This window comes from Oncorhynchus keta, unplaced genomic scaffold, assembly GCF_023373465.1.
Source record: "Oncorhynchus keta strain PuntledgeMale-10-30-2019 unplaced genomic scaffold, Oket_V2 Un_contig_14416_pilon_pilon, whole genome shotgun sequence".
In the NCBI taxonomy this organism is placed as follows: domain Eukaryota; kingdom Metazoa; phylum Chordata; class Actinopteri; order Salmoniformes; family Salmonidae; genus Oncorhynchus; species Oncorhynchus keta.
In genome coordinates this window covers 1-26142 of record NW_026278732.1, presented here as the reverse complement: position 1 = coordinate 26142, position 26142 = coordinate 1, and the positions used below count along the sequence as shown (strand labels likewise).

At 49.6% G+C, this 26142-nt stretch overlaps 1 protein-coding gene across 1 annotated transcript in view; it reads right to left on the bottom strand.

The window, feature by feature from the left end:
• LOC127918520 (uncharacterized protein KIAA0930 homolog) overlaps positions 1-15625 on the bottom strand; it is a 30680-nt gene extending 15055 nt beyond the window's left edge. Inside the window, exons 1-2 of the mRNA XM_052501839.1 lie at positions 15094-15625; positions 14585-14977 (exon numbers count right to left, since the gene is read on the bottom strand). Coding sequence (XP_052357799.1) covers positions 14585-14729 — 145 coding nt within the window. The 5' untranslated portion in view covers positions 14730-14977; positions 15094-15625. The remainder of the gene's footprint in view (positions 1-14584; positions 14978-15093) is intronic.
• Positions 15626-26142: the final 10517 nt, after the last annotated feature.

The window sequence follows — 26142 nt, the reverse complement described above, 5'->3', positions numbered from 1 at the left end:
GGCTAGTTGGTGGATGTAGAGCGAGTGGCTAGTTGGTGGATGTAGAGCGAGTGGCTACCGGGAGGCTAGTTGGTGGATGTAGAGCGAGTGGCTACCGGGAGGCTAGTTGGTGGATGTAGAGCGAGTGGCTACTGGGAGGCTAGTTGGTGGATGTAGAGCGAGTGGCTAGTTGGTGGATGTAGAGCGAGTGGCTACTGGGAGGATAGTTGGTGGATGTAGAGCGAGTGGCTACTGGAAGGTTAGTTGGTGGATGTAGAGCGAGTGGCTAGTTGGTGGATGTAGAGCGAGTGGCTACTGGGAGGCTAGTTGGTGGATGTAGAGCGAATGGCTAGTTGGTGGATGTAGAGCGAGTGGCTAGTTGGTGGATGAAGAGGGAGTGGCTACCAGGAGGCTAGTTGGTGGATGTAGAGCGAGTGGCTACCGGGAGGCTAGTTGGTGGATGTAGAGAGAGTGGCTAGTTGGTGGATGCAGAGCGAGTGGCTACCGGGAGGCTAGTTGGTGGATGTAGAGCGAGTGGCTACCGGGAGGCTAGTTGGTGGATGTAGAGCGAGTGGCTACTGGGGGCTAGTTGGTAGATGTAGAGCGAGTGGCTACCGGGAGGCTAGTTGGTGGATGTAGAGCGAGTGGCTAGTTGGTGGATGTAGAGGAGTGGCTACTGGGAGGCTAATTGGTGGATGCAGAGCGAGTGGCTAGTTGGTGGATGTAGAGCGAGTGGCTACTGGGAGGCTAGTTGGTGGATGTAGAGGGAGTGGCTACTGGAAGGTTAGTTGGTGGATGCAGAGCGAGTGGCTAGTTGGTGGATGTAGAGGGAGTGGCTACTGGAAGGTTAGTTGGTGGATGCAGAGCGAGTGGCTAGTTGGTGGATGTAGAGGGAGTGGCTACCGGGAGGCTAGTTGGTGGATGTAGAGGGAGTGGCTACCGGGAGGCTAGTTGGTGGATGTAGAGGGAGTGGCTACCGGGAGGCTAGTTGGTGGATGTAGAGCGAGTGGCTACCGGGAGGCTAGTTGGTGGATGTAGAGGGAGTGGCTACCGGGAGGCTAGTTGGTGGATGTAGAGGGAGTGGCTACCGGGAGGCTAGTTGGTGGATGTAGAGGAGTGGCTACCGGGAGGCTAGTTGGTGGATGTAGAGCGAGTGGCTACCGGGAGGCTAGTTGGTGGATGTAGAGCGAGTGGCTACTGGAAGGTTAGTTGGTGGATGTAGAGCGAGTGGCTAGTTGGTGGATGTAGAGCGAGTGGCTACCGGGAGGCTAGTTGGTGGATGTAGAGCGAGTGGCTACCGGGAGGCTAGTTGGTGGATGTAGAGCGAGTGGCTAGTTGGTGGATGTAGAGCGAGTGGCTACTGGGAGGCTAGTTGGTGGATGTAGAGCGAGTGGCTAGTTGGTGGATGTAGAGCGAGTGGCTAGTTGGTGGATGAAGAGGGAGTGGCTACCGGGAGGCTAGTTTGTGGATGTAGAGCGAGTGGCTACCGGGAGGCTAGTTGGTGGATGTAGAGCGAGTGGCTACTGGGAGGCTAGTTGGTGGATGTAGAGCGAGTGGCTACTGGAAGGTTAGTTGGTGGATGTAGAGCGAGTGGCTACCGGGAGGCTAGTTGGTAGATGTAGAGAGAGTGGCTAGTTGGTGGATGCAGAGCGAGTGGCTACCGGGAGGCTAGTTGGTGGATGTAGAGCGAGTGGCTACCGGGAGGCTAGTTGGTGGATGTAGAGCGAGTGGCTACTGGGGGCTAGTTGGTGGATGTAGAGCGAGTGGCTACCGGGAGGCTAATTGGTGGATGCAGAGCGAGTGGCTAGTTGGTGGATGTAGAGCGAGTGGCTACTGGAAGGTTAGTTGGTGGATGCAGAGCGAGTGGCTACCGGGAGGCTAGTTGGTGGATGTAGAGCGAGTGGCTACCGGGAGGCTAGTTGGTGGATGTAGAGCGAGTGGCTACCGGGAGGCTAGTTGGTGGATGTAGAGCGAGTGGCTACCGGGAGGCTAGTTGGTGGATGTAGAGCGAGTGGCTACCGGGAGGCTAGTTGGTGGATGTAGAGCGAGTGGCTACTGGAAGGTTAGTTGGTGGATGTAGAGCGAGTGGCTACCGGGAGGCTAGTTGGTGGATGAATAGAGTGGCTAGTTGGTGGATGCAGAGCGAGTGGCTACCGGGAGGCTAGTTGGTGGATGTAGAGCGAGTGGCTACCGGGAGGCTAGTTGGTGGATGTAGAGCAGTGGCTACCGGGAGGCTAGTTGGTGGATGTAGAGCGAGTGGCTACCGGGAGGCTAGTTGGTGGATGTAGAGCGAGTGGCTACCGGGAGGCTAGTTGGTGGATGTAGAGCGAGTGGCTAGTTGGTGGATGTAGAGGGAGTGGCTACTGGGAGGCTAATTGGTGGATGCAGAGCGAGTGGCTACTGGAAGGTTAGTTGGTGGATGCAGAGCGAGTGGCTACCGGGAGGCTAGTTGGTGGATGTAGAGCGAGTGGCTACCGGGAGGCTAGTTGGTGGATGTAGAGCGAGTGGCTACCGGGAGGCTAGTTGGTGGATGTAGAGCGAGTGGCTACTGGGAGGCTAGTTTGTGGATGCAGAGCGAGTGGCTGAGTTGGTGGATGCAGAGCGAGTGGCTAGTTGGTGGATGTAGAGCCAGTGGCTAGTTGGTGGATGTAGAGCCAGTGGCTACTGGGAGGCTAGTTGGTGGATGTAGAGCGAGTGGCTACTGGGAGGCTAGTTGGTGGATGTAGAGCGAGTGGCTAGTTGGTGGATGTAGAGCGAGTGGCTAGTTGGTGGATGTAGAGCGAGTGGCTACTGGGAGGCTAGTTGGTGGATGTAGAGCGAGTGGCTAGTTGGTGGATGTAGAGCGAGTGGCTAGTTGGTGGATGTAGAGCGAGTGGCTACTGGGAGGCTAGTTGGTGGATGTAGAGCGAGTGGCTACTGGGAGGCTAGTTTGTGGATGCAGAGCGAGTGGCTAGTTGGTGGATGCAGAGCGAGTGGCTAGTTGGTGGATGTAGAGCCAGTGGCTACCGGGAGGCTAGTTGGTGGATGTAGAGCGAGTGGCTACAGGGAGGCTAGTTGGTGGATGTAGAGCGAGTGGCTACTGGGAGGCTAGTTGGTGGATGTAGAGCGAGTGGCTAGTTGGTGGATGTAGAGCGAGTGGCTAGTTGGTGGATGTAGAGCGAGTGGCTACTGGGAGGCTAGTTGGTGGATGTAGAGCGAGTGGCTAGTTGGTGGATGTAGAGCGAGTGGCTAGTTGGTGGATGTAGAGCGAGTGGCTACTGGGAGGCTAGTTGGTGGATGTAGAGCGAGTGGCTACTGGGAGGCTAGTTTGTGGATGCAGAGCGAGTGGCTAGTTGGTGGATGCAGAGCGAGTGGCTAGTTGGTGGATGTAGAGCCAGTGGCTACCGGGAGGCTAGTTGGTGGATGTAGAGCCAGTGGCTACTGGGAGGCTAGTTGGTGGATGTAGAGCGAGTGGCTACTGGGAGGCTAGTTGGTGGATGTAGAGCCAGTGGCTACCGGGAGGCTAGTTGGTGGATGTAGAGCGAGTGGCTACTGGGAGGCTAGTTGGTGGATGTAGAGGGGAGTGGCTACAGGGAGGCTAGTTGGTGGATGTAGAGCCAGTGGCTACCGGGAGGCTAGTTGGTGGATGTAGAGCGAGTGGCTACTGGGAGGCTAGTTGGTGGATGTAGAGCGAGTGGCTGGTTGGTGGATGTAGAGCGAGTGGCTACTGGGAGGCTAGTTGGTGGATGTAGAGCGAGTGGCTACTGGGAGGCTAGTTGGTGGACACCTTATTAAAGTACGACAGACCACAGATTCACCTGCACACCCTTCTTGTCAAAGAAACAAATCAAAACGTGGGGTGAGACGGACGCAGCAATCCCCCACCCTCTTCAACACACACACCACACACACGTTTAATTCTACAACCACCTAAAAGGAAGCGATTCCCAAACCTTCCTTAACAAAGCCAACCCCTACAGCGAGAAGAACCTGACCACTGTGACTGACCCAAAATGAAGGAAAGCTTTGACTATGTACAGACTCAGTGAGCATAGCCTTGCTATTGAGAAAGGCCGCCGTAGGCAGACATGGCTCTCAAGAGAAGACAGGCTATGTGCTCACTGCCCACAAAATGAGGTGGAAACTGAGCTGCACTTCCTAACCTCCTGCCCAATGTATGACCATAGAGACACATATTTGCCTCAGATTACACAGATCCACAAAGAATTAGAAAACAAAACCGATCTTGATAAACTCCCATATCTACTGGGTGAAATACCACAGTGTGACATCACAGCAGCAAGATTTGTGACCTGTTGCCATGAGAAAAGGGCAACCAGTGAAGAACAAACACCATTGTAAATATAACACATATTTATATGCTTATTTATTTTCCCTTTTGTACTTTAACCATTTGCACATCGTCACAACACTGTGTGTGTGTATATATATATATATATAATATGACATTTTATGGTTGATGTCAGGAGAGAGAGAGAGTCTCGGTGCTGTGTGTCGACTTATCATCAGTCAGTCTGCTTGATGCAGACTGACTGTAGAGACTCATGAACCCATGTGGCAACAAACAGACAAACATCTTGATAACTGTGTAAATCTCTTGGACAAGGTGACTTTAATCAATCATATTTCCTGGTCTGTGGTGTTTAATGACGAACAACCAGACGCTGCACATCGCAGTTACTAATAAGCATCGCTTATTAGGGTTCTGCACTACTCCTAGTGCCCATCACCAGGCAGGGCCACAGTGTCCCCCCCCCCCATCTGTTCTGCACTACTCCTAGTGCCCATCACCAGGAGGGCCACAGTGTCTCCCCCACCCCCCATCTGTTCTGCACTACTCCTAGTGCCCATCACCAGGCAGGGCCACAGTGTCTCCCCCCCCCCCCCCCCCCCCATCTGTTCTGCACTACTCCTAGTGCCCATCACCAGGTAGGGCCACAGTGCCCCCACCCCCATCTGTTCTGCACTACTCCTAGTGCCCATCACCAGGCAGGGCCACAGTGTCTCCCCCACCATCTGTTCTGCACTCTCCTAGTGCCCATCACCAGGGAGGGCCACAGTGCCCCCACCCCCATCTGTTCTGCACTACTCCTAGTGCCCATCACCAGGCAGGGCCACAGTGTCCCCCACCCCCCATCTGTTCTGCACTACTCCTAGTGCCCATCACCAGGCAGGGCCACAGTGTCTCCCCCACCCCCATCTGTTCTGCACTACTCCTAGTGCCCATCACCAGGCAGGGCCACAGTGTCCCCCCCACCCCCCCATCTGTTCTGCACTACTCCTAGTGCCCATCACCAGGCAGGGCCACAGTGTCCCCCCACCCCCCATCTGTTCTGCACTACTCCTAGTGCCCATCACCAGGCAGGGCCACAGTGTCCCCCCCACCCCCCATCTGTTCTGCACTACTCCTAGTGCCCATCACCAGGCAGGGCCACAGTGTCCCCCACCCCCATCTGTACTACTCCTAGTGCCCATCACCAGGCAGGGCCACAGTGTCTCCCCCATCTGTTCTGCACTACTCCTAGTGCCCATCACCAGGCAGGGCCACAGTGTCTCCCCCACCCCCCATCTGTTCTGCACTACTCCTAGTGCCCATCACCAGGCAGGGCCACAGTGTCCCACCCCACCCCCATCTGTTCTGCACTACTCCTAGTGCCCATCACCAGGCAGGGCCACAGTGTCTCCCCCACCCCCATCTGTTCTGCACTACCCTAGTGCCCATCACCAGGGAGGGCCACAGTGTCTCCCCCACCCCCATCTGTTCTGCACTACTCCTAGTGCCCATCACCAGGCAGGGCCACAGTGTCTCCCCCACCCCCATCTGTTCTGCACTACTCCTAGTGCCCATCACCAGGCAGGGCCACAGTGTCTCCCCCACCCCCCATCTGTTCTGCACTACTCCTAGTGCCCATCACCAGGCAGGGCCACAGTGTCTCCCCACCCCCCATCTGTTCTGCACTACTCCTAGTGCCCATCACCAGGCAGGGCCACAGTGTCTCCCCACCCCCCCATCTGTTCTGCACTACTCCTAGTGCCCATCACCAGGCAGGGCCACAGTGTCCCCCCCACCCCCATCTGTTCTGCACTACTCCTAGTGCCCATCACCAGGCAGGGCCACAGTGTCTCCCCACCCCCCATCTGTTCTGCACTACTCCTAGTGCCCATCACCAGGCAGGGCCACAGTGTCTCCCCCACCCCCATCTGTTCTGCACTACTCCTAGTGCCCATCACCAGGCAGGGCCACAGTGTCTCCCCCACCCCCCCCCATCTGTTCTGCACTACTCCTAGTGCCCATCACCAGGCAGGGCCACAGTGTCTCCCCCCACCCCCATCTGTTCTGCACTACTCCTAATGCCCATCACCAGGCAGGGCCACAGTGTCTCCCCCACCCCCATCTGTTCTGCACTACTCCTAGTGCCCATCACCAGGCAGGGCCACAGTGTCTCCCCCACCCCCATCTGTTCTGCACTACCCCTAGTGCCCATCACCAGGCAGGGCCACAGTGTCTCCCCCCCCCCCCCATCTGTTCTGCACTACTCCTAGTGCCCATCACCAGGCAGGGCCACAGTGTCTCCCCCACCCCCATCTGTTCTGCACTAGTGCCCATCACCAGGCAGGGCCACAGTGTCTCCCCACCCCACCATCTGTTCTGCACTAGTGCCCATCACCAGGCAGGGCCACAGTGTCTCCCCACCCCCCACCTGTTCTGCACTACTCCTAGTGCCCATCACCAGGCAGGGCCACAGTGTCTCCCCACCCCCATCTGTTCTGCACTACTCCTAGTGCCCATCACCAGGCAGGGCCACAGTGTCCCCCCCCCCCATCTGTTCTGCACTACTCCTAGTGCCCATCACCAGGCAGGGCCACAGTGTCCCCCCCACCCCCCATCTGTTCTGCACTACTCCTAGTGCCCATCACCAGGCAGGGCCACAGTGTCTCCCCCACCCCCCATCTGTTCTGCACTACTCCTAGTGCCCATCACCAGGCAGGGCCACAGTGTCTCCCCACCCCCCATCTGTTCTGCACTACTCCTAGTGCCCATCACCAGGCAGGGCCACAGTGTCCCCCCACCCCCATCTGTTCTGCACTACTATTTTAGTGCCCATCACCAGGCAGGGCCACAGTGTCCCCACCCCCCATCTGTTCTGCACTACCCTAGTGCCCATCACCAGGCAGGGCCACAGTGTCCCCCACCCCCCATCTGTTCTGCACTACTCCTAGTGCCCATCACCAGAGCAGGGCCACAGTGTCCCCCCACCCCCATCTGTTCTGCACTACTCCTAGTGCCCATCACCAGGCAGGGCCACAGTGTCTCCCCCCATCTGTTCTGCACATCCTAGTGCCCATCACCAGGCAGGGCCACAGTGTCCCCCATCTGTTCTGCACTACTCCTAGTGCCCATCACCAGGCAGGGCCACAGTGTCTCCCCACCCCCCCATCTGTTCTGCACTACTCCTAGTGCCCATCACCAGGCAGGGCCACAGTGCCCCCACCCCCCATCTGTTCTGCACTACTCCTAGTGCCCATCACCAGGCAGGGCCACAGTGTCTCCCCCCCCCCATCTGTTCTGCACTACTCCTAATGCCCATCACCAGGCAGGGCCACAGTGTCTCCCCACCCCCCCATCTGTTCTGCACTACTCCTAGTGCCCATCACCAGGCAGGGCCACAGTGTCCCCCCCACCCCCCCATCTGTTCTGCACTACTCCTAGTGCCCATCACCAGGCAGGGCCACAGTGTCTCCCCCCCCCCATCTGTTCTGCACTACTCCTAGTGCCCATCACCAGGCAGGGCCACAGTGTCTCCCCACCCCCCCATCTGTTCTGCACTACTCCTAGTGCCCATCACCAGGCAGGGCCACAGTGTCTCCCCACCCCCCATCTGTTCTGCACTACTCCTAGTGCCCATCACCAGGCAGGGCCACAGTGTCTCCCCACCCCCATCTGTTCTGCACTACCCTAGTGCCCATCACCAGGCAGGGCCACAGTGTCTCCCCCACCCCCATCTGTTCTGCACTACTCCTAGTGCCCATCACCAGGCAGGGCCACAGTGTCTCCCCCACCCCCCATCTGTTCTGCACTACTCCTAGTGCCCATCAGGCAGGGCCACAGTGTCTCCCCCACCCCCATCTGTTCTGCACTACCCTAGTGCCCATCGAGGCAGGGCCACAGTGTCTCCCCCACCCCCCCATCTGTTCTGCACTACTCCTAGTGCCCATCACCAGGCAGGGCCACAGTGTCTCCCCACCCCCATCTGTTCTGCACTACTCCTAGTGCCCATCACCAGGCAGGGCCACAGTGTCCCACCCCACCCCCATCTGTTCTGCACTACTCCTAGTGCCCATCACCAGGCAGGGCCACAGTGTCTCCCCCACCCCACCATCTGTTCTGCACTACTCCTAGTGCCCATCACCAGGCAGGGCCACAGTGTCTCCCCCATCTGTACTACTCCTAGTGCCCATCACCAGGCAGGGCCACAGTGTCCCCCACCCCCCATCTGTTCTGCACTACTCCTAGTGCCCATCACCAGGCAGGGCCACAGTGTCTCCCCCACCCCCATCTGTTCTGCACTACCCTAGTGCCCATCACCAGGCAGGGCCACAGTGTCTCCCCCACCCCCATCTGTTCTGCACTACTCCTAGTGCCCATCACGAGGCAGGGCCACAGTGTCTCCCCATCTGTTCTGCACTACTCCTAGTGCCCATCACCAGGCAGGGCCACAGTGTCCCCCACCCCCATCTGTTCTGCACTACTCCTAGTGCCCATCACCAGGCAGGGCCACAGTGTCTCCCCACCCCCCCATCTGTTCTGCACTACTCCTAGTGCCCATCACCAGGCAGGGCCACAGTGTCTCCCCCACCCCACCATCTGTTCTGCACTACTCCTAGTGCCCATCACCAGGCAGGGCCACAGTGTCTCCCCACCCCCCATCTGTTCTGCACTACTCCTAGTGCCCATCACCAGGCAGGGCCACAGTGTCCCCCCCCACCCCCCATCTGTTCTGCACTACTCCTAGTGCCCATCACCAGGCAGGGCCACAGTGTCCCCCCACCCCCCATCTGTTCTGCACTACTCCTAGTGCCCATCACCAGGCAGGGCCACAGTGTCCCCCCCCCCCCATCTGTTCTGCACTACTCCTAGTGCCCATCACCAGGCAGGGCCACAGTGTCCCCCACCCCCCCATCTGTTCTGCACTACTCCTAGTGCCCATCACCAGGCAGGGCCACAGTGTCCCCCCCCCCCCATCTGTTCTGCACTACTCCTAGTGCCCATCACCAGGCAGGGCCACAGTGTCCCCCCCCACCCCCCATCTCAGTCTCCAGTATATATGCTGCAAAAGTCTATGTGCTGGGGGGCGAGGGTCAGTCTTATCTGGTGTCCTGTGTGATCTTCGATATGCTCCCTCTAATTCTCCCACCTCTCTCCCTCTCCCCTTCAGAAGGACCTGAGCCCTAAGACCCTCCTCATGACTATCTGGTCTGATGACTCCTGGCGGTCCCCAGTCTCCAGTCCACCTGGTCGTGCTGCTGATCCAGTCTCTGCTGTTCTGCCTGCGGCTACGGAGCCTTGACCTGTTCACCAGACGTGCTACCTTGTCCCGGACACTGGCTATTCATACTGCCGTTCAACTAGTCATTATATTTTTAAAATGTCCATCCATCCTAATCCTTCCGTGATAACAGTAACAGAGCTATTGATTAGATGTGTAAAATGCCTCAGAGAAAGACAGATCGAGAGAAAGACATTGACACGAGGAGACCCAGCGCTCTGTGGTGACATCATATTGACACGAGACCCAGCGCTCTGCGGTGACATCATATTGACACGAGACCCGGCGCTCTTCGGTGACATCATATTGACACGAGACCCGGCGCTCTTCGGTGACATCATATTGACACGAGGCCCAGCGCTCTGCGGTGAAATATTGACACGAGGAGACCCAGCGCTCTGCGGTGACATCATATTGACACGAGGAGACCCAGCGGTCTGCGGTGACATCATATTGACACGAGGAGACCCAGCGCTCTGTGGTGACATCATATTGACACGAGGAGACCCAGCACTCTGCGGTGACATCATATTGACACGAGACCCGGTCTGCGGCGACGCTCATACCGAGACCGGAATACAGATGAAACGTCCCTGACAGAACAATACCACCACTGAGAGACAAACAAACGCTTCAAATCACCACGTTTCTCGTGTCGAATGCAGATTAGTGTTCTGAGGTTATCCCTCAGATTACGCTGTTGAACCAAAAGGACTTTTGTAGACGAGCCTAGAGGTTGCAGTCACATTCACCTTGACACTCAGAGAGATAATCCGGGCTTCAGTCCACATTGGGCTACCAGAGAGACATTGGGCTACCAGAGAGACTATATTTAGATGGTCATGGGGGCAGGTAACCTAGTGGTTAGAGAGTTGGGCCAGTAACCCGAAAGTTTGCTGAATCGATCGAATCCCGAGTTGACATGGAAAAAAATCTGTCGTTCTGCCCCTGAGTTAACCCACTGTTCCTAGACCAGTTAACCCACTGTTCCCAGACCAGTTAACCCACCGTTCCCAGACCAGTTAACCCACCGTTCCCAGACCAGTTAACCCACCGTTCCCAGACCAGTTAACCCCTGTTCCTAGACCAGTTAACCCACTGTTCCCAGACCAGTTAACCCACTGTTCCCAGACCAGTTAACCCACTGTTCCCAGACCAGTTAACCCACTGTTCCCAGACCAGTTAACCCACTGTTCCCAGACCAGTTAACGCACTGTTCCCAGACCAGTTAACCCACTGTTCCCAGACCAGTTAACTCACTGTTCCTAGACCGTCATTGTAAATTAGAATTTGTTCTTAACTGACTTGCCTAGTTAAATAAAATGTTAAATAAATAAAAAAAATACTGTACCCTCAGTATTCACAGTACTGACGGTAGAACACACCTGCTGCTCATTACCTGCTGCTCATTACCTGCTGCTCATTACCTGCTGCTCATTACCTGCTGCTCATTACCTGCTGCTCATTTTTACAGGAATGTGTCATCTTGAACAGCACCACATGGATGTTCCTCAGAACAGCCCGTAGCCGTGGTATATCGGCCATATACCACACCCCCTCGTGCCTCATCGCCAACTAAAGACCCGTTGACGAGCGTGGCGTGTAACCACTAGGAGGCAAACGGAAAATGTACTGAAACGTCGAGGGACCGACCTGAAATTGTGCAACGTTTCCCCCCGCGTGTGCACTAATGAACACACCCGTTTGTTTCAACATCAGTCTGGTTGCTTTTTAAAAAAATACGATTTGGGTTCATTTTTATTCATGAATAACCTCGAGAGCTCATCTCTAAGGGTTTTTCATATGATAATGAGCCTTTAGGCAGGTGTGCAGCTGTGGGTGACATTACAATGAGACTCTTTCAGGAGGCAGCGATGGTACAGAAACATTGAGAAGAAAGAAAAACACAGTTACTGATGTTGTTTATATCCATGAGCCAAGTTCCCTACGGTTGCTGTGGTATCGCCTGAAACATCACTATTTAAAATGTTTCTATCCATGAGCCAAGTTCCCTACGGTATCGCCTGAAACATCAATATTTAAAATGTTTCTATCCATGAGCCAAGTTCCCTACGGTTGCTGTGGTATCGCCTGAAACATCAATATTTAAAATGTTTCTATCCATGAGCCAAGTTCCCTACGGTTGCTGTGGTATCGCCTGAAACATCAATATTTAAAATGTTTCTATCCATGAGCCAAGTTCCCTACGGTTGCTGTGGTATCGCCTGAAACATCAATATTTAAAATGTTTCTATCCATGAGCCAAGTTCCCTACGGTTGCTGTGGTATCGCCTGAAACATCAATATTTAAAATGTTTCTATCCATGAGCCAAGTTCCCTACGGTTGCTGTGGTATCGCCTGAAACATCAATATTTAAAATGTTTCTATCCATGAGCCAAGTTCCCTACGGTTGCTGTGGTATCGCCTGAAACATCAATATTTAAAATGTTTCTATCCATGAGCCAAGTTCCCTACGGTTGCTGTGGTATCGCCTGAAACATCAATATTTAAAATGTTTCTATCCATGAGCCAAGTTCCCTACGGTATCGCCTGAAACATCAATATTTAAAATGTTTCTATCCATGAGCCAAGTTCCCTACGGTTGCTGTGGTATCGCCTGAAACATCAATATTTAAAATGTTTCTATCCATGAGCCAAGTTCCCTACGGTATCGCCTGAAACATCAATATTTAAAATGTTTCTATCCATGAGCCAAGTTCCCTACGGTTGCTGTGGTATCGCCTGAAACATCAATATTTAAAATGTTTCTATCCATGAGCCAAGTTCCCTACGGTTGCTGTGGTATCGCCTGAAACATCAATATTTAAAATGTTTCTATCCATGAGCCAAGTTCCCTACGGTTGCTGTGGTATCGCCTGAAACATCAATATTTAAAATGTTTCTATCCATGAGCCAAGTTCCCTACGGTATCGCCTGAAACATCAATATTTAAAATGTTTCTATCCATGAGCCAAGTTCCCTACGGTTGCTGTGGTATCGCCTGAAACATCAATATTTAAAATGTTTCTATCCATGAGCCAAGTTCCCTACGGTTGCTGTGGTATCGCCTGAAACATCAATATTTAAAATGTTTCTATCCATGAGCCAAGTTCCCTACGGTATCGCCTGAAACATCAATATTTAAAATGTTTCTATCCATGAGCCAAGTTCCCTACGGTTGCTGTGGTATCGCCTGAAACATCAATATTTAAAATGTTTCTATCCATGAGCCAAGTTCCCTACGGTTGCTGTGGTATCGCCTGAAACATCAATATTTAAAATGTTTCTATCCATGAGCCAAGTTCCCTACGGTATCGCCTGAAACATCAATATTTAAAATGTTTCTATCCATGAGCCAAGTTCCCTACGGTATCGCCTGAAACATCAATATTTAAAATGTTTCTATCCATGAGCCAAGTTCCCTACGGTATCGCCTGAAACATCAATATTTAAAATGTTTCTATCCATGAGCCAAGTTCCCTACGGTATCGCCTGAAACATCAATATTTAAAATGTTTCTATCGTGTGGTTTTCAAAAAAGGTCCAAAAATAACTTCCTGGTGCCAAAGTTGAACAGCCAGATATCAAGTCTGGTGGCCTGGGGATGCAATAATATATCAAAATAGAGAATTCCCCCCCCTTCTCCTGGCTGGGAACAAGTCTGGTGGCCTGGGGATCCAATAATATATCAAAATATAGAATCACCCCCCTTCTCCTGGCTGGGAACAAGTCTGGTGGCCTAGGGATCCAATAATATATCAAAATATAGAATCCCCCCCCCTTCTCCTGGCCGGGGAAAAGTCTGGTGGCCTGGGGATCCAATAATATATCAAAATATAGAATCCCCCCCCCTTCTCCTGGCTGGGGAAAAGTCTGGTGGCCTGGGGATCCAATAATATATCAAAATATAGAATCCCCCCCCCTTCTCCTGGCCGGGGAAAAGTCTGGTGGCCTGGGGATCCAATAATATATCAAAATATAGAATCCCCCCCTTCTCCTGGCTGGGGACAAGTCTGGTGGCCTGGGGATCCAATAATATTCACATGGATATCACAAGTTGTACAACACTATAGCCGACTGTGTAGGACCATTGAGGCCACCTCATTCCTCATCAGTCCATCAGTCCCCCCACACCTTAGACGATCCCGCAGGTGAAGAAGCCGGATGTGGAGGTCCTGGGCTGGCGTGGTCACACGTGGTCTGCGGTCGCGAGACCGGTTGGACACACTGCCAAATTCTCTAAAATTACTTTGGAGGTGGCTTATGGTAGAGAAATTAACATTGAATTATTTGGCAACAGCTCTGGTGGACATTCCTGCAGTCAGCATGCCAATTGCACGCTCCCTCAAAAATGTAGATATCGGTGGCATTGTGTTGTTTGACAAAACTGCACATTTGAGTGGCCTTTTATTATCCCCAGCACAAGGTGCACCTGCGTAATGTTCATGCTGTTAATTCATTCCTTGATATGCCACACCAGTCAGGTGGATGGAATATCTTGGTAACAGGAGAAATGCTCACTAACAGGAATGTAAACAAAGTTGTGCACAACATGTGAGAAACGTTTTGTGCTGTCTGGAACATTTCTGGGATCTGTTATTTCAGCTCATTAAAACAAGGGACCAACACTTTACATGTCGCATCCCCAAAACACCTGTGGGTAAGGATCACCGGGGAAGAAGTGTAGTTCCTCAACCGGATCTGTGCTAAACTGCTCCAGTAAGTGTCTTTATAATATAAAGATTCTCTCGCGCTGATATACCAGCAACCGTTTCGCAAGCGATGATCGACGTTTCTAAAACGTTAAAACAGTCGGAATTTGTAGGCTGGTTCACAAGCAACCAACCGCGGGGAAATATAGGTTTGACTGCTTTAAACTCTACAGATAATAACAAGGGTTTGAGAGTTTGTCCCTTACAAATTACAGTCACAAAGTCACATAACCGGATGAGCATGAAGCGTGTAACCAAACAAGCTATTTGTTGGTGATATTGCAAGACGCGATAAACCACCAATCTAATCAATTCAACAGTGCACATTGTAAACCTCTACTCACCAAGTCCACTCGTTTCTTGTCTGACAGTAAGACGGTTCCGTTCGTCGGCTATCGCCTTCAACATCTCTTGTAGAGAATGATCCGGTTCTCCGTTCTCCTCCTCCACCGGTCCGACCTTCTTACACACACTGGGAGAGGATGCCATTCCCAGCCCGGGCTCATGACAGTCCTTCCACGGCAGATCCACCCGACCGACCGGGAGAAAGACAGAGGCGGTGGGGACACCGGGCCGTGTCTCCACTAAAGACACCCACGGATAATCCACGGGATTAATTCCAGACGGTATTTACCAATAACACGGTCGGTCCCCTTGTCTGGTCACCGCTGAGTGTTAAAGCCTCTGAGAAGGAGACTTCCGTCTGGATCAGCTGGGGAGGAACGCTCTCACACTTCCTGGATATTATGCAGAACAACAGAGAACATTTAAAGGAAAAGTGACCATTTTACGTCGATTTCTCATAAATTGATATTTTGGGTGAACATTTCCATTCTAGCAAACAGTCAAATACCAGATACGTTGTAACAAATCAAATGTATGTATGTCTCCGAGATCCGTTTCTCGCGTGTGGATCAGCCGGACAAGCCTATGATGTTTCCGTTGGTCTCGAGCTGACGGGGAGAGGAGAGGGGAGGCGGGGCAGTGGATATTCGGTGCGAGCTCCCGGTGATCTCCGAAGATGACGGAATTGGTACGAGACGTTTTTTTTCCCTCCGTTTTCAGGATTCCTCCAAGTTCTAGATGCACTTATTTATAAGAGTGTTTATTTGTATTAATTCCAGACAATCAACAACTGTCAATTGCAGCACAGCCAGTACAGTAGGCTACAAACCCATCTGTCTGTTTTCTAATGTCATAATTTATATCTAGGCCTACTACTGCACACGCCAAGGCATCATCACACACACAACCGAATCATGTCAATCATGCCAATCTTCTATAAATAGCCTGGTTCCGCGTTTATCGCACGATATGATGAAGAATGGCCGATTAAAATCATGTTGTAGATTGACTCAATTATTAATATGAGACCATAGAGAATGCTAGAGGCCTCTAGTAGTGTCCAAAAGGCGATTTTTGGCATGGGCAGCGACATTAAAGGTTTTCACCATGCTTCTGACGGTTGAAAGTGGTCGATTGGTTGAGGATTCCTATTGGTTGTAGCCTCAATGGAGTTTCCCATGTTGTCACAGACGCTATAATGACACCGGTATAAAGAGGAGTCCTCTATCTATCTCTATGTGAGAGACGGAGCGACCATCGCTCCCAGCTCATCTCATGTTCTGTAGGCTCTCTGCCGTTTCCAGCTTGTCATTGGCCCATGGCTCGCAGTGGCTGTAAAAGTGTCTCCGAGTCGCTGGCATCGAACAGCCAATCATGTGAGCCCCCTCTGATGTCATTGTTGCAAAGGAAAAAGATGTCATTTCTATCCTAGGCCACAATAAACCAGACTACAGACTGCCACAATAAACAGGATACAGACTGCCACAATAAACCGGGATACAGACTGCTCAATAAACAGGATACAGACTGCTCAATAAACCAGGATACAGACTGCTCAATAAACCAGGATACAGACTGCTCAATAAACAGGATACAGACTGCTCAATAAACCAGGATACAGACTGCAGGATACAGACTGCTCAATAAACCAGACAATAAACAGGATACAGACTGCTCAATAAACCAGGATACAGACTGCTCAATAAACAGGATACAGACTGCTCAATAAACCAGGATACAGACTGCTCAATAAACCAGGATACAGACTGCTCACAATAAACTGCTCAGGATACAGACTGCTCAATAAACCAGGATACAGACTGCTCAATAAACCAGGATACAGACTGCTCAATAAACCAGGATACAGACTGCTCAGGATAAGACCAGGATACAGACTGCTCAATAAACAGGATACAGACTGCTCAATAAACCAGGATACAGACTGCTCAATAAACAGGATACAGACTGCCACAATAAACAGGATACAGGATACAGACTGCTCAATAAACCAGGATACAGACTGCTCAATAAACCAATAAGACTGCTCAATAAACAGGATACAGACTGCTCAATAAACCAGGATACAGACTGCTCAATAAACCAGGATACAGACTGCTCAATAAACAGGATACAGACTGCTCAATAAACCAGGATACAGACTGCTCAATAAACCAGGATACAGACTGCTCAATAAACAGGATACAGACTGCTCAATAAACAGGATACAGACTGCTCAATAAACCAGGATACAGACTGCTCAATAAACAGACTGCTCAATAAACCAGATACAGACTGCTCAATAAACCAGGATACAGACTGCTCAATAAACAGGATACAGACTGCTCAATAAACCAGGATACAGACTGCTCAATAAACCAGGATACAGACTGCTCAATAAACCAGGATACAGACTGCTCAATAAACCAGGATACAGACTGCTCAATAAACAGGATACAGACTGCTCAGGATAAACTGCTCAATAAAACTAGGATACAGACTGCTCAATAAACAGGATACAGACTGCTCAATAAACAATAAACAGGATACAGACTGCTCAATAAACCAGGATACAGACTGCTCAATAAACCAGGATACAGACTGCTCAATAAACCAGGATACAGACTGCTCAATAAACAGGATACAGACTGCTCAATAAACCAGACTACAGACTGCTCAATAAACCAGACTACAGACTGCTCAATAAACAGGATACAGACTACTCAATAAACCAGGATACAGACTGCTCAATAAACAGGATACAGACTGCTCAATAAACCAGGATACAGACTGCTCAATAAACAGGATACAGACTGCTCAATAAACCAGGATACAGACTGCTCAATAAACCAGGATACAGACTGCTCAATAAACCAGGATACAGACTGCTCAATAAACAGGATACAGACTGCTCAATAAACAGGATACAGACTGCTCAATAAACAGGATACAGACTGCTCAATAAACCAGGATACAGACTGCTCAATAAACAGGATACAGACTGCTCAATAAACAGGATACAGACTGCTCAATAAACCAGGATACAGACTGCTCAATAAACAGGATACAGACTGCTCAATAAACAGGATACAGACTGCTCAATAAACAGGATACAGACTGCTCAATAAACAGGATACAGACTGCTCAATAAACAATAAACAGGATACAGACTGCTCAATAAACAGGATACAGACTGCTCAATAAACCAGGATACAGACTGCTCAATAAACCAGGATACAGACTGCTCAATAAACCAGGATACAGACTGCTCAATAAACAGGATACAGACTGCTCAATAAACCAGGATACAGACTGCTCAATAAACAGGATACAGACTGCTCAATAAACAGGATACAGACTGCTCAATAAACCAGGATACAGACTGCTCAATAAACAGGATACAGACTGCTCAATAAACAGACTGCTCAATAAACAGGATACAGACTGCTCAACCAGACTACAGACTGCTCAATAAACCAGGATACAGACTGCTCAATAAACCAGGATACAGACTGCTCAATAAACCAGGATACAGACTGCTCAATAAACCAGGATACAGACTGCCAATAAACACAGACTGCTCAATAAACAGGATACACACTGCTCAATAAACAGGATACAGACTGCTCACAATAAACAGGATACAGACTGCTCAATAAACAGGATACAGACTGCTCAATAAGGAGAACCCAGACCTATTTATACACCTTCCAAATGGGCAGACCTTTATAGCTCAACCAGAACTCTGGTAAACAGACTGCAGATAAACAGTGCACTACAGAACTCTGGGGAAAACTTCTGGGGAAAAGCTAGTGCAATAGAACCTGGAAAAAGCTGTGCACTACTTTCAACCAGAACTCTCAATAAACTAGGATACTACTTTCAACCAGAACTCAGGTAAAAGACTAGTGCACTACTTTTCAACCAGGATACAGACTGCCTAATAAACAGGATACAGACTGCTCAATAAACAGCAGACTGCACTACTTTCAAGGAGAACACTGGAATAAACTAGGATACACTGCTCAACCAAACCAGGATACAGAGTGCACTACTTTCAACCAGAACTCTGGTAAAGCTAGTACACTACTTTCAACCAGAATCCCTGGGAAAAACAGGATACAGACTGCTCAATAAACCAGAACTCTGCTCAAAAAGCAGTGCACTACTGCTCAACCAGAACTCTCCCACAATAAACAGTGCACTACTTTCAACCAGAACTCTGGGAAAAAGCTAGTGCACTGCTTTCAACCAGAACTCTGCTCAAAAACTAGGATGCACTACTTTCAACCAGAACTCTGGTAAAAAGCTAGTGACTACTTTCAACCAGAACTCTGGTAAAAGCTAGTACACTACTTTAAACCAGATACATTTGGTCAATAGCAGGATACAGACTTTCCACCAGAACTCTGGAGAAAGCTAGTGCATTATACACCTTAAATCTAGTGGAACAGTAGCACTACTTTCAACCAGAACTCTGGGAAAAAGCCAGTGCACTACTTTCAACCAGAACCTATCCTAGTGTATTCCTTTGAACCAGAACTGGGTTTCAGCTAGTGCACTACTTTCAACCAGAACTCTGGTGAAAAGCTGTGCACTACTTTCGCCAGAACTCTGGTAAAAGCTGAGTGAGTACTTTCAACCAGAACTCTGGGGGCCAAAGCAGTGCACTACTTTTGAACTCTGGGGAGCTAGGCACTACTTCAACCAGAACTCAGGTAAAAGCTAGTGCACTATAAAGGCAATTGGTGTCATTTTGAATTTAGCATTTGTCATTGGGTAGTAGGGGCCTGATCCAGAGCCTGCATCTATGCATTCCCATTGAGGTCCTAGTGAACAGCAAAATGTGCATCTAAATCTTAAAAAGGGGGGTACGAAGGATTACTTCCAATACTAAATATTGAGTTAAAGAGGTGGAGAGTCTGGAGAGTAGATGAGTCAACCTGAAACAAGAGGAAGGTGGTTTGTCATTTGGGCAATTGGGGGCCAGTTCTGCGAACAGTTGTGGGCTTAATGGCACACCAGGGACTTCCAACAGTGGTAGGGAGGCATTTAATAAAACAGACGGGGATGACAAGTGCCTTGTTTTAGGGCCACCATATTCTGACAACCACGATGTGACCTTTACCTTTAATAAAACACACCATATTCTGTAACCACGATGTGACCTTTACCTTTAATAAAACACAGGAACTGGCAGGACCACCTGTGACCTGTTAACTTGAAGGTTGAACACCAGGGGCTGACAACCACGCCATGAGTTGTAGCGGTTTAATGGACACAGGCATAGTTGCCAACCGTGATGTGCAGTAATAAAACGGCAGATGACAAGTCCTGGGAGGAAGATGTGGCCTTTACCTGTGTGAGGAGGTTCAGCTTGTTGTAGGCCTGATCCTAATAAAACACACCTGATATTAGTCTGAGAAACGATGCAGAGTGTAATCCAGGACACACCATGGTCTTAGCAACTGGGGAGGTGGCCACAATGGAGTAAAACAACCGTATTCTGATCATGGAACGGGGCAGTCCAATGATAAAGAGGAGCACCATATTGCCGAGGTTCAGCTGTGACAGACCCAATAAAACACACCATATGTCTGAGAACCAGAGATGTGGCCTTTACCTTTCATAAACAGACCAGATTAATTGTGTGACACCTGCATAGCAATAATAGGACAGACCATATTCTGGCAAGCCAAGTGACTTTCCTGTCAGTAAATAATGAAGTAGATAGAGCTAGAACAGAGCCGGGGACCCAGCTGGTGAGAGGGTGGACAGGAGGTCTGATGGTTCACAGCCCATCTGTAGGAGCACACCTGTCTAACTACGCAATCCATCCCCCATAGATGCCTTACCCTCTTGAGAGGGTGGAGAGGAGTTCTGATGGGTTCACATCATCATCTGCAGGCAGCCATCATAGTGTTAATCTGCTAAATGAGAGCAGAGGAGAGAGAGTGCTTTAATGATTTTCAGTCTTGACTAGTCTAAACCTGACTGATTTGGATCAAGAAGGTCATTCTGCAGAGAGATAGCGGGAGAGCTGGCCAAGGACTGTACGTTCAAGAGTTTTGGAGAGAAAAGAAAGAAGGGATACTTTGCTGTATGTTGTTGACATCGGAGGGATCGAGTGTAGGTTTTTTCAGAAGGGGTGCAAATCTCGCTTTAAACTCTTGAAGACGGAAGGGACGTGCCAGCGGTCAGGGATGAGTTGATGAGCGAGGTGAGGTATCACAGAAGGTCTCCGGAAATGGTCTGGAGAAGAGAGGAGGGATAGGGTCAAGTCATTTAGGTCAACATTGGGCATTCAGAGATCCTCACAAGACGCGAGATTTCATCTGAAAGAGGGGCTGAGATTTTTCAGAGCATTTGGTAGGGCAGTTTGAAAGAGGTCAGAAGGGTAGGGCAGTGTGAGCAGAACGGTGTCCGTTCCACTTAGCAAACGAGTGTCGGATGTCGTTGATCTCTTCAAAATGGTACAGTTTTATCATCTGCAGTTTGAAGGGAGGAGGGGGAAAAGGGAGGAGGATTCAAGGGGGAGGAGAAGGTGGCAAAGAGCTTCCTAGGGTTAGAGGCAGATGCTTGGAATTTAGAGTGGTAAAAAAGTGGCTTTAGCAAATAGAGACAGAGGAGGAAAATGTAGAGAGGAGGGATATAAAGGATGCCAGGTCCGCAGGGAGGGTTAGGTTATATATATCCATTTTCCGCTGGTTGCCCGGAAGGGTTATATATATAAATGAGCTGGTTAATGAGTTTATATAGCCACGGACCTGGAGGAGGACTGAGCCGGCCTGGAGGATAGGGGTTATCATAGAGAGTCAAAGGAAGAAAGGGAGGAGAGGAGGGTTGAAAGGAGGGTTATAATCAGGAGATAGGTTGGAGAAGGTTTGAGATAAATAGGAAGAGATGATAGGATGGAAGAGGAGAGATACCTGGGGGAGAGAGCGAAAGGGTTGGGACGGCGCGATACCATCCGAGTAGGGGCAGTGTGGGAAATACCTGGTTAAATGAGAGCGGAGGGAAAAGGATACAAGGTAGTGGTCGGAGACTTGGAGGGGAGTTGCAATGAGGTTAGTGGAAGAACAGCATCTAGTAAAGATGAGGGTCGAGCGTATTGCCTGCCTTGTGAGTAGGGGGATAGGTGAGAGGGTGAGGTCAAAAGAGGAGAGGGGAAAGAAGGAGGCAAGATAATGAGTTAAATAAAGGGGAGGTTAAATATATAGAACTGGTTAAATAAAGGGTTAGCCGTATCAGGAAAGGAGCTTATCAAGGCATCAAGCTTTATTGGGATGAACTACCGAGGGAAATGGAGGGCGATAATGATAAGGATGTTAAATAAAGGGCTGGTAACTGTGACAGCATGGAATTCAAAGGAGGCGATAGACAGATGGGTAAGGGGGAGAAAGAGAGAAATACCTGGGAAATGAGGGATCCCGTGCCACCACCCCGCTGACCAGAAGCTAAAGGGTTATATATATAAATACCTGGCGGACGAAGAGAGAGCAGTAGGAGTAGCTGGTTATATATAAAGGGTTATATATATAAATACCTGGTTAAATAAAGGGTTATATAAATACCTGGTTAACAAAAAATCTATATAAAATGGGATAAATGCCAGCAAAGCCACAACACTAAATAAACAATACATTCTTTGCACTATGACGGTGACAAAAGGGTGCTTATAAACTGTTAGGGTTAAATAAAGGGTTATCTGTACCAACAGCAGAGTACCAACAGAGTACCATCTAACAGAGTACCAACAGCAGAGTCCCAACAAAGGGTTATCTAACAGAGTACCAACAGCAGAGTACCAACAGAGTACCTGGTTAACAGAGTACCAACAGAGTACCAACAGCAGGTCCCAACAGAGTACCAACAGAGTACCAACAGCAGAGTACCAACGGAATACCTGAACATGGGCCGCTCTATACAGTGTTCTCCCTGTGCACCAAGTCATAACAGTAGGATAAATAAAGGGTCATATAAACAGACAATGACAGCTCTTACAGTCAATCAAAGCTACTGTACATTTTAAATACCTGATTTGAAGCATTTTATCTGTAAATACCTTGGAGCGTTAAATGGGTTTATAATGTAACACCCGATGGGCTAGAATTTTCAAGGTCTCCTCCTTATACTTGGCAGTGACGTAAAATCCCTGTGATTGACAGAACATAAATACCTGGTTAACAAAGGCGCAACGGTTATATATATAAATACCTGGTTAAATTTTCCTTAGCCCCATACCACAGAAATACCTGGTTAAATGAAACACCTGCATTTATGTCGCTGCCAAGAGAGACCGTGTTTGTATGCGGCTTTATCAACCCAATCATATATTTACATTTACATTTACATTTAAGTTGGTTTAGCAGACGCTCTTATCCAGAGCGACTTACAAATTGGTGCATTCACCTTATGACATCCAGTGGAACAGCCACTTTACAATAGTGCATCTAAATCTTAAAGGGGGGGGTGAGAAGGATTACTATCCTATCCTAGGTATTCTTAAAGAGGTGGGTTTCAGGAGTTCTCGAAGGTGGGTGATTGACTCGCTGTCCTGGCGTCGTGAGGGAGTTTGTTCCACCATTGGGGTAGGGTTACATTGTTTGCAAACTGATGTGTGACACGACAATGCCAAAATAACATGCATAACAGGTAAGGCCCCCCAATTGTATTTAATTTATTTTTGCTAAAAATGTGGGTCTCTGTCCCACCTGCCCTGAATGACAGGCCGCCACTGGGTGTGACCACTGACTCATAGCGCCGACACATCTCCTTCACATAGAGTTGATCAGGCTGTTGATTGGGACCTGTGTTGAGCCCAGTTTCCCAGTACTAGTGCAGCGAGACACATCTCCTTCACATAGAGTTGATCAGGCTGTTGATTGGGACCTGTGTTGAGCCCAGTTTCCCCAGTACTAGTGCAGCGTGACACATCTCCTTCTCAGAGTTGATCAGGCTGTTGACGGGGACCTGTGTTGAGCCCAGTTTCCAGTACTAGTGCAGCGGACACATCTCCTTCACAGAGTTGATCAGGCTGCTGATTGGGACCTGTGTTGAGCCCAGTTTCCCCAGTACTAGTGCAGCGTGACACATCTCTTCACATAGAGTTGATCAGGCTGTTGATTGGGACCTGTGTTGAGCCCAGTTTCCCCAGTACTAGTGCAGCGAGACACATCTCCTTCACAGAGTTGATCAGGCTGTTGATTGGGACCTGTGTTGAGCCCAGTTTCCCCAGTACTAGTGCAGCAACACATCTCCTTCTCACATAGAGTTGATCAGGCTGTTGATTGGGACCTGTGTTGAGCCCAGTTTCCAGTACTAGTGCAGCGTGACACGCCTCCTTCACATAGAGTTGATCAGGTTGCTGATTGGGACCCTGTGCTGAGCCCAGTTTCCCAGTACTAGTGCAGCGAGACACATCTCCTTCACATAGAGTTGATCAGGCTAGTTGATTGGGACCTGTGTTGAGCCCAGTTTCCAGTACTAGGCAGCGAGACACATCTCCTTCACATAGAGTTGATCAGGCTGTTGATTGGGACCTGTGTTGAGCCCAGTTTCCCAGTACTAGTGCAGCGTGACACATCTCCTTCACATAGAGTTGATCAGGCTGTTGATCGGGACCTGTGTTGAGCCCAGTTCAGTACTAGTGCAGCGAGACACATCTCCTTCTCATAGAGTTGATCAGGCTGTTGATTGGGACCTGTTGGAATGTTGTCCTACCTCTTCAACGGGCCAGTAGTTGCTGGATATTGGTAGGAACTGAGCACATTGTCGCACACGTTGATCCAGAGCATCCCAAACATGCTCAATGGGGTGACATGTCTGGTGAGTATGCAGGCCATGGAAGAACTGGGAGATTTTCAGCTTCCAGTAATTGTGTACAGGGGCCGTGCATTATCATGCTGAAACATGAGGTGATGGAGGATGAATGGCACGACAATGGGCCTCAGGATTTCATCATGGAATCTTTGGGAGTTCAAATTGCCATCGATAAAATGCAATTGTGTTCATTGTCCGTAACTTATGCCTACCCATAACCCCACCGCCACCATGAGGCACTCTGTTCACAACGTTGACATCAGAAAACCGCTCATCAACACGCCGTCTTCGGTTGTGAGGCCCGGTTGTACTTACTTTCAAATTCTCAAAAACGACTTTGGAGGCGGCTTATGGTAGAGAAATTAACATTCAACAGCTCTGGTGGACATTCCTGCAGTCAGCATGCCAAACTTGAGACATCTGTGTCATGGCATTGTGCAACAAAACTGCACATTTTAGAGCGGACTTTATTGCCCACAGCACAAGGTGCACCTGTGTAATGACTAGTTTAATCAGCTTCTTGATATGCCACACTGTTAGGTGGATTAATTATCTTGGCAAAGGAGAAATGCTCACTAACAGGGGATGTAAACAAAGTTGTGCAAACATTTTGAGAAATACATTTTTTTGTGCGAAACATTTCTGGGATCTTTTATTTCAGCTCATAAACACAGAGACACTTTACATGTTGTGTTTATATTTAGTTCAGTGTACATGACTATTGAATCGTTCCTGAACAGTCTGGTTTTCAGAGACGAATCGTAGGGCTCAAATATGACCACAGCTAAAAACCAGTCGATTGCCATTTTTCTCATTTTATTTACAGCTTTTAGTCTGCGGGGAAACTAGTACAAAATGTCTTCATAGTGAATGGTGGAAGATCGAAACGTCCACCTCAACCCCCAGGCACCCTTACAGATCTACTATATTAAATTTGACCGGTTTCTCACGGAAAACTTTTATAAGTTTACATTTCCTGCTGTGTAGCAAACATTCTCTGCAACAACAGAGAGATCAAATGAAGATAGCAGATCGGGCATGATCTGACCTCATCACTTACTAATAAACACACACAGGAGAACATGAGCTATTAAAATCTGATTCTGGGTCAAGATAGGGGAGTTATAAAACACCTGGATGAGGTTTAGGGATAATAAGCAGGCTGGATGAGGGTTAGTGTTTATAGACCGAACAACGCCATTTATCTGTGACTATAGCAGTCAGGGTGGCTTATTTAAGGTAGGCTAATAATCAGTCAGTCTTCAACATCTCTGTTTTATTTAAGCTTCTCTGTGTGGTGGTCATACTCCTACACCACCACTAGAGGTCACTGGTCAGGAGGTCATATGAAACCTCTTCTGATGTCAGCCGGCCGGTTCCCAGCAGGTCTCAGCCCCTTCGTCCAATCAGCCCTCCTGCCGTGGGATCGTGACCTGGGAGCGGACCAATAGGGTCGTAGCGGGGCGGGGCAGAGATACCACCGGGGATGCCAGGTCTCTGGTCGTACTCCCCACCGATGATGCCAGGCGGGTAGAAGGGGAAGGGGTTGTTGGGGAGGGGGTGGAGTGGGTAGAGCGGTGGGGGGACAGGGTGGTAACGGGGCATGTGGTGCCGGTAACTGGCTGCTTCTCTCCTCCACGTGTACTTCTTCTTGTAGAGCTGAAATTAAAACGATACCAGAGAGTTAGACAGTGTCTGAGTCCTAAATGATACCAGAGTTAGACAGTGTCTGAGTCCT